At 39.1% G+C, this 8,770-nt stretch overlaps 1 protein-coding gene across 1 annotated transcript; it reads left to right on the top strand.

Annotated features, from left to right (window-relative positions):
- The first annotated feature begins 2,071 nt into the window (after window positions 1-2,071).
- Window positions 2,072-3,010, top strand: LOC139705617 (olfactory receptor 2M3-like). The gene has a single exon (XM_071611774.1). The coding sequence runs from the start codon at window positions 2,072-2,074 to the stop codon at window positions 3,008-3,010; it is 939 nt and encodes a 312-aa protein (XP_071467875.1).
- Window positions 3,011-8,770: the final 5,760 nt, after the last annotated feature.

Raw genomic sequence — 8,770 nt, 5'->3', positions numbered from 1 at the left:
TACACATGCAGAAACATCCCATACACCACGTAAACATGCAGAAGTATTACATGTCAATCGAAAATAAATATAACATAAATAAATCACATAAAGAAAACATAATTAGCAAAACTCTTATGAAGGGTGGGAAAGTAAAAAATTTTAAACAACTAAGCAGCATGGTTTGTATTAACCCACACAATTAGGGTTGAATTTATTGTTAATATAGGAACTGTGAGAAGCGTTGATAGGACGTTTGGAACTGATGAGGAATCACGGCTTCAGGGAATGCCTAAGTTATAACTGGAGTGTGTTCAAATAGTGGGGGACCTGCACACAGACACTCAGGAGGACAAACAACTAAAAATACAATTATCACAATTTGTTCAGATAGCATTAAAGAAGAAATAAAATGCCTGATCTCCCAAGAAGGAGGACCATAAAGAAAATGAAAAGGAGGTCAAAACACAGAGTTAAAAAGATGCTACTTTGCAGCCAAATAAGGACTCGTAAAGGGATTTTCCAAAAAATATTGAAGAGATTGACGTTTGTATAAACTACATTAGTTAGAGATAGGGGCTGGGGTTGTAGCTCAGTGGTAGAGCTCTCACCTAGCATGTGGTCGACCTGGGTTCAATCCTCAGCACCAGATAAATAAATCAATAAAGATATTATGTCTCTCTATAACTAAAAAATGTTTTTAAACATAGTTAGAGATAAAGTAGGGATGGGCTTTATTCCCTCCAGTGGTACTTAATATAAAAATACTTACAGAAGCCATGACACAAGCAACGTTCTAAACAGCTTAAGGTTTCATTTCATAACTTCATGCCAACTTCTAATATGCCCATTTACAGAGTGAAAAATAAGGCTTAAGGAAATTGGTAATTACTTAATGTCACACAGCAAAAATAACCTGTAGGCAGAGTTTGTGTTGTGTGCTTATGGTCCCCTCTGGTGGGTCCCAGGGAGAATGGCTTATTCTAATGTCTCACAGGTACACCTGACTTTCAGTGATGGAATAAGAGAAGAAAACACTGGTGAGGACCGTCTTCCATGATAACTCACTTATCAGCAACACCCACTGGTTAACAGCTTCTGTGCGTGTGTTAAGACATGCTTCCCTCTACATGAAATTTTATAAACACCACAGTGTGATGAAGAAGGTTCCATGGAAAATGTAGCAGAAATGCCACAGAATCCCAAGAATTCCAGGACTCCTCCCATGATCATAGTGTTGTTTGGAAAATAAAGAGAGACCCAGAGATAAGATGCAGAGGCAGGAAAGATGGCAGAACGGCAGAGGGGTCAAGCTGCCAGCTTTATTTATATCTATCGTACTTTAGGTCATTGGCATCATTAGGACCTATTGTTCATGGTATCACTAGGCATGGTACAGACTTAGCAACTTCATGCAGCTTATTCCTCAGTGACATACTAAGTTGCAATATCCAATGTCTCTCAAGAAGTTCCATTGTATAAAGTTACTGTTAAGTGGACAGGTTTAGGCTCAGCGAAACATTGTGGTTGTCTAACAAGAGAGTTCCTTTATTCCTAGTAACTGTGTGCCTAAGGTCAAGGTAGAGGCTGATAAGACTCTGGTACAGAGCCTCCTCATGCGGGGCATTGCCACATCAGCTAGACATTGCACACATGTTAGTTATCTTAGTGGTTCCTAGGAGAAACTGCAGGATGTCCTAAGGGTGGGAAACAGAGTACCTGTGACCCCCAGGGAGTTTGCTCACCAGAGGAACACTTCCCTGTGCATTTGCACAGTCAGAATCCCTACATAGTGTAACTATAAAGGGCATTGACACTACACCTTTGAGCTGAGTTCTCCCTGTACCCAGATTATGTGACTTTGAGAAGACTTCCAGGTTTTTACTGTGAAACCCAGCATGTGCACAATGTAGGTATCTTGCATTTAAAAGCACATCAAGTTACAAACAAGCCTTAACCACCCTGATGTACAAATCAAAATTACATGTATAATTTTGTAGTGTGCTTGTGTAAGAGAAAAATCCTCCATATTTCTATAGCACAAACCTTCCCATTTCCTACATGCTGTCCTCTCCACAGTGAGCAGCTCACCATGGCCTGGGGGAACCAGACCTCCAGCCCTGTCTTCATCCTGCTGGGCATCTTCAACCACAGCCCCACCCACACCTTCCTCTTTGCCCTGGTCCTGGGCATCTTCACAGTGGCCGTCATGGGGAACTCCACCATGGTGCTCCTCATCTATCTGGACACCCAGCTGCACACCCCCATGTACTTCCTCCTCAGCCAGCTCTCCCTCATGGACCTGATGCTCATCTGCACCACTGTCCCCAAGATGGTCTTCAACTATCTTTCTGGCAGGAACTCCATCTCTCTGGCAGGCTGCGGGACCCAGATATTCTTCTACGTGTCCCTGATGGGAGCTGAGTGCTTCCTGTTGGCAGCAATGGCCTATGACCGCTATGTGGCCATTTGCCACCCATTAAGATACCCAGTTCTCATGAGCCAGAAAGTCTGTGGTCTCATGGCTGCTGCTTCCTGGCTTCTTGGCTCCCTTGATGGTATAATTGAAGCTGCATTTGCCTTGTCCTTCCTATACTGTGGTTCCCGGGAAATACCCCACTTTTTCTGTGACGTCCCTGCCCTGCTCACCCTCGCATGCACTGACACCTTGACATTTGAAAGGATGATATTTATCTGCTGTATCATTATGCTTCTGTTCCCTGTAGGCATCATCATTGCTTCCTATGCTCGTGTGATTCTGGCCGTCATTCACATGGGGTCTGGGGAGGGTCGCCGCAAAGCTTTTGCCACCTGCTCCTCCCACCTCATGGTGGTGGGCATGTACTATGGAGCAGCCATGTTCATCTACATGCGGCCCACTTCTGACCGGTCCCCCACCCAGGACAAGATGGTGTCGGCCTTCTACACCATCCTCACCCCCATGCTGAACCCCCTCATCTACAGCCTGCGCAACAGGGAGGTGTCCAGAGCATTCATGAAGGTGCTAGGGAAGGGAAAGTCTGGAGATTGAGCTGGGTAATTGTATTTATGCTTTGTTTTTGAGCACACTTGATATGCTTACATTTATATGCAGGCTAATGCACATCAGCATCAAGTTTTCTCATCTTTGTAGTTCTACTAACCACAGCATAAATCACCAGCAAACATTGTTAGGATAGATAATGCACATCTGTGTGTTGTCCCTACTTAGCAAATGGAGGTGGTCATCTGTGGAAGCAGCCCCTTAATTGATTGTAGCACTCAGATTTTTAGTATGTGGTACATTTAATCTGGACATGGGATTGCTTATGTAGAGTCCAGTATATCCTGGACTTACCATTTTGCTGAAATGACTCATGGTTTTTTATCTATTAACTCATAGACAACTTTTAATATAAATATTGAAATGAAGGTAACTTAGGTGGAGAAAACAGGCATTACTTGGAGGTTTGGCATGTTGTGTTTGTGGTGAACACTGTCTTTTGGGGTACTGGATGACTGAGTAACTCTCATTTATTTTTGTCCTCTACAGATTATCTTATACATAGGATACTGAAATGTTCTTAAGAATTTCTGAGTGTGGATTTTACATTCTTAGGTGTTCTAACCCTTAGGTGTGAAATATACTGCAATTGATTTGCACTGTTTTTTGAACAATTGCTTAACTGATGTGATCAATTTTAATAGAAAATTGTTTCCTAAAATCTTCATATTTTTTCTTAAATTTTATGTATGACATACATATTTATACATAGATAGATATGTGGTTGTTTTGGTATTATATAAGATGAAAGGCAGTCGAGATTTTACCCTAGCCCTAACTGCCTTAGAAAACCCCTATTATTGTGTTGCTTTCTTCTTCCCCATAACACTAACCACAAACCTAGCACTGTAATGAGCTTCTCTTTATTTTAAGCTGGGCCTTCGGCTCAGTGAGCTCTTTTGCATGTGGCTCAGAGTCATCTTCCATACTGCAGTGGTTGTTGAAGTGATCCCCTTCCTCTGCAGCAGAAGGACTCTTGCTTTCCTCTCTGAAGCTAGCAGGAGTGTTTGTTCCTCTCAGGGTGAGGCACGATCCTCTCTAAAAGGCCTTCCAGCTGGTTAAATCAGGCCAATATCAGAATACCTCCCTTTATATGGCTTAAATCAACCAAAGTTGGATCTTAGCATCCTGAAGAAAAAAATCTGCGATCCTGGCATATAATGAACTTGATCCTGCAGGTAAAGCTAGAGGGTGCAGATCATGAGAGGAGCTCAGCATTCCTCCTTCAGGATATTCCACGAGTCATTGCAGACCCATATCCACACAGACACAGAGATGACATCGCCAAATACTGGTCCTGGCACATGTGTCCTACAATAGTGGTGATGTCCTTGCGGTAGACTGCACTGTGTCAGCTAGGAATTCTTTACACTTATTTTTAATGGACTAATATATAACTTGGAGGTTGATTATGCTTCTCTAATTTGCACATTGCTCCTCTACTTACTGTAGAACAGGACTCAACACAGTGCATGCAATAGTTTATAAACAGGGATGGCTGTGAATTCCTTTCCCTCTCTTTCCCTTTTTCAGGTCTAGCAGACCATTAAAACAAATGCTTCTCCTCTGCTCAAGCACACAGGTTAAAAAGCAATATCTGAGTTCAGTGAAGTAATTCATAACACTTTTCTACCTTATTAAAAACAAGACTACTTTGGAGGTGGGACATGGTTGCACTAGTCTATAATCTTAGAAACTCCAGAGACTGAGGCAGGGGACCACAAGCTCGAGGCCAGCCTCAGCAACTGTTTCAAAAAAAAAAAAAAAAAAAAAAGGCTGGGGTGATTATTCAGCGGTTAAGATCCCTGAATTCAATCCCCCAAAACAGGAGTGAGAAGAAAGTCTACACTTCACTACTCTTCAACCAAATTGTCTTACTCATATAATAGCTTGAATTTTTTATAGAAATTTAATTCAATTTTGGGTTAAACCAATGTTTTTATATTTGACTTTAAGGAAGTAAATATAATGATAAATAGGCAAATATAATAATAAACACTATATTACCCAATCAAATAATATTACTAGCTGGGAAAATTTCTAAGCTTATTAAAGATAGAGTATAGTAAAAGATTATTTAAGAAATATGATGGTTTTCATATAGATAAAATGAATCAAAACTGCAATTAATAGCCTAAGTCTTTGCTAAGGTATTCAAAATGTTAAACTATAACAAACCTTAAGTCACCTACTAATGATTATGGTTAAGAAAAATATTTTGTCTCTATGTAAATGAAGCTTCAGCCTCTGATATTTTTAAAAATAAATGATAAACCTTGAGATGAATGCTATGATCATATATTTCCCATAAATCATTTATATCATATGTGAAACATTTTATGAGATATATGTATAAATATGTAATATAGAGGAGAGGAATTCCCTCACAAAATGTGCAATGTTAAAAGAATTGAGGCACGGACTCATTATAAATTTAAAACAATAGAAAATTTTAGAGCATTTTGACCAATAACATACACATTTTTAAAAAGGAACAATACAATCCAAGTCAGAGGAATGATCTGATTCAAATACCGTACATGCACTGGATGTAGACGTGTAGGATTCAAATGTGGTCCTAAGAGCAGTTCAGTGCCAAAAAGTGTATAGAAGATTGAATAGCAGAGTGCAGGCTGGAGTTAGACCTGGGCCTGGGGAAGATGAAACAAGCAAGTGGAAATGCCCAGGTGGGCGGTGAGGAGCGGAGAACACAGGTGGTGGATGCCCAGGGCAGAGGGCAGTGTGGGTGAGCAGGGCCTCAGAAAGTCAAGGAGAGCCGAGAAGCACGTCTTCCTGGCAGGAATCGGGCCTGGCATTGCTCAGCGTGGATGAAGGGATAGCTAGCGAGGCCCAGGGACCTAGGCTGTCGTCTCAATAAGAGAGAACAAGGATTTTAGAGCAGCACTAAGTGCGCAGTTCCACGTGCCAGCTGCGGTGTGGCGCCCTCTGTCGGAGCCTCACCGGTCCCTCCTGGGGCCCAGCATGGATCTCCCATGCCACGTAAATTGCCCACTTACAGTGTAAGATTCAACGTTTTTTTTAGCATCTTCCCGAGTGTGGTCAGAATCGACATAGCTTTTCACCTTTATCACCCCACCACCCTTCGTTACTAGCGGTCATCCCCCACCCACACCACCTTCTACAGACGCTGACCCCCTTCTACCTGCAGACCTGAATCCAGCTCTCTGCATAAACTGGGCTATTAGTGTCCCAGGGCTGGTCAGTTCTACTCAGCTGGTCCTCAGGGCCCATCCGTGTTGCAGGTGTCAAAACTTCAACCGACATATTACCCTACAATATTCTACCATATGGATACAATATGTTTTGTTTATTGATCTATCGGTTTGTGAATCTTTGCACTGGGCTCTTATTTGAAAACGTGTATAAATTTTTGTGTAAAAATGTGTTTTCATTTACTTTTAGTATATAATTAGGAATACAATTAGGAGGTCCTCTGGTGACTCTATGTCTAACTCTTTGATCATTTACCAGATTATTTTTCAAATCATACTACCTTTCACATTGTCTAATATAAGAATAGTACTTTACATTCCAACCGGCAGTGTACAGAGTTATAATTGGCCCACTTTCTCACAAACACTTGGTATTATTGCTATTTTGAACAAAATGATCCGGGTGTGCAAGTTGATATCACATTGTAGTGTTCATTTTATGTCCCTGATAATTAATGATGTGGTGAATGTCATTTATGTACTTATTGGTCCGTTGTAATATCTTTTTTCCGGGAAATGTCTATCTGGTGATTTGTTAATTTTTAAATTGGGTTATGTATCTGTTAATTATTAAGGCTTAAATGTTATTTATAGTTCTAGATATAGGATTATAACAGAACATATGAGTTACAAATATTTTTTTCTATATGTTATGTAGTTTTTCATAGTTTTATGATGTTCTAAACACAAAAGCTCCATTTTTTGTTGTTTTTCATTGTGATGAATTTCAGTGTTATTCCACTCCTTTTTTTTTTTTTTTTTTTTTTTTGCTTACGCTTTTGGTATTATGTCAAAGAAACTATTTCCAAACCCAAAGTAATAATTCTTTCTTTCTGTTTATATTTTCTTCTTAGATCTTTATAGTTTTCATTTTCTGTCTCAGATAATTGATGCATTTTGAGTTATTTATGTATGATATGTGATACAGATGCAAATTTACTATTTTTCATGTGAATAAATAAACAGTAGTCTCAGTGCACAAACACACAATTTACTGTGTCAGCATATTTATTAAAAAATCACCTTATATTGCCAGGTATAGTGGTGCATACCTGTAATCTCATCAGCTCAGGAGGCTGAGGCAGGAAGACTGCAAGTCCAAGGACAGCCATAGCAATTTAGCAAGATCCTGTCTAAAAAATTTTTAGAAGGGGCTGTGGATATGACTAAGTAATTGAACACCCCTATTTTCAATCCCCAATACCAAAAATAGGGGGAAAAATCACATATATGAATGTAAGAGTTTAACAATTATATCTAGTTGATCTGTATGACTATTTTTACACCAGAACAACAGAATCTTTAGTACTGTAAGTCTGTAGTACGATTTAAAATTGATGTGTGAGCACTATGAATTTGTCAACCTTTTGTGCAGAATTGATTTTGTTATTTGAATATTATATGGTAAACTTGTCAATTTCTGCCAAATATCAGATGGTAATATAATGTGTTGTTTCTATAATTTAATATAAGACATATTTGCCACTTGATGATAATGTCATCCATGCTATAAACTTGGTATATCTTTCTATTTCTTTGGTTATTCTTTAATTTATCTAAAAAGATTCTTTTGTTTAGAGTATAAATTTGCACATCTTTTGTTAACATTATCCTGAACAGTTTATTATTTTTAACATAGTGATAGATAGAATTTTTTTATATATATAGGGGATTGAATCTAGGGCCTCACCCATACTACAAATTACCATGGAACTATTCTTCCAATTCAGAAATTATTTTTGTAATTGTTTAGTCCATTCATTGCCAGAACATAGACATACACTTGAGTTTTATATATTGATTTTTTATTCTGAAAATTTACCAAACTCATAATTAGTTGTAGTATATCTAAGTTGTTGAGAAGTTCAGGGTGTTCTCTTTTTATTTCATTCCATTGATGTGGCTTTCTAAATAGTAATACTGCACTGGCAGTGCTGTGGCACCAATTGTAACATGCCCGAATCCAGGCACATATGGATGATTCCAACATTTTAGAAAAATGGGAATGATTTATTTCAAATCAACACACACTAGAGACTGTAAGCATTAAGGTGAAAATTTTTAAAAGGTAAGAGAAATATGTAAAGAAAAAAATCACAAGAGAAATTTCAGAGCACTTAGGTAGGAAAATGAAATGCAGCATGATACCTACTGACTTACTGTCATTTTGATTGGTACTACATTGACTTTGTAGATCAAGATGTAAAATACTGACATCTTAACAACATTGAATTTTCCTATTTATGAATGTGGATTAACTCTCTATTTGCTTAGTTTTTCTTAGATTTTTCAATTCAAAATTTACATTGGTGTTATGATTAGTTTGTTAAATTTATACCATAGAAGGACCACCCCCACCCACCAGCAGACACCCGCAGGAGCTCAGGCCCAGCCAAGATCTGCCTCCACCAATCTGTGTGGGAGCCCAGGCTTAGTGTAGGCCTTGGTCCACCCCCACTACCACCACTGCCTGAGAGCCCAAGTCTAAACCACTTCCATCTTGAGACACTGCAGT

This window comes from Marmota flaviventris, chromosome 5 (assembly GCF_047511675.1).
Source record: "Marmota flaviventris isolate mMarFla1 chromosome 5, mMarFla1.hap1, whole genome shotgun sequence".
Lineage (NCBI taxonomy): Eukaryota > Metazoa > Chordata > Mammalia > Rodentia > Sciuridae > Marmota > Marmota flaviventris.
Note: the sequence above shows the minus strand (reverse complement) of the source record. Positions and strands in the feature narration are given on the sequence as shown.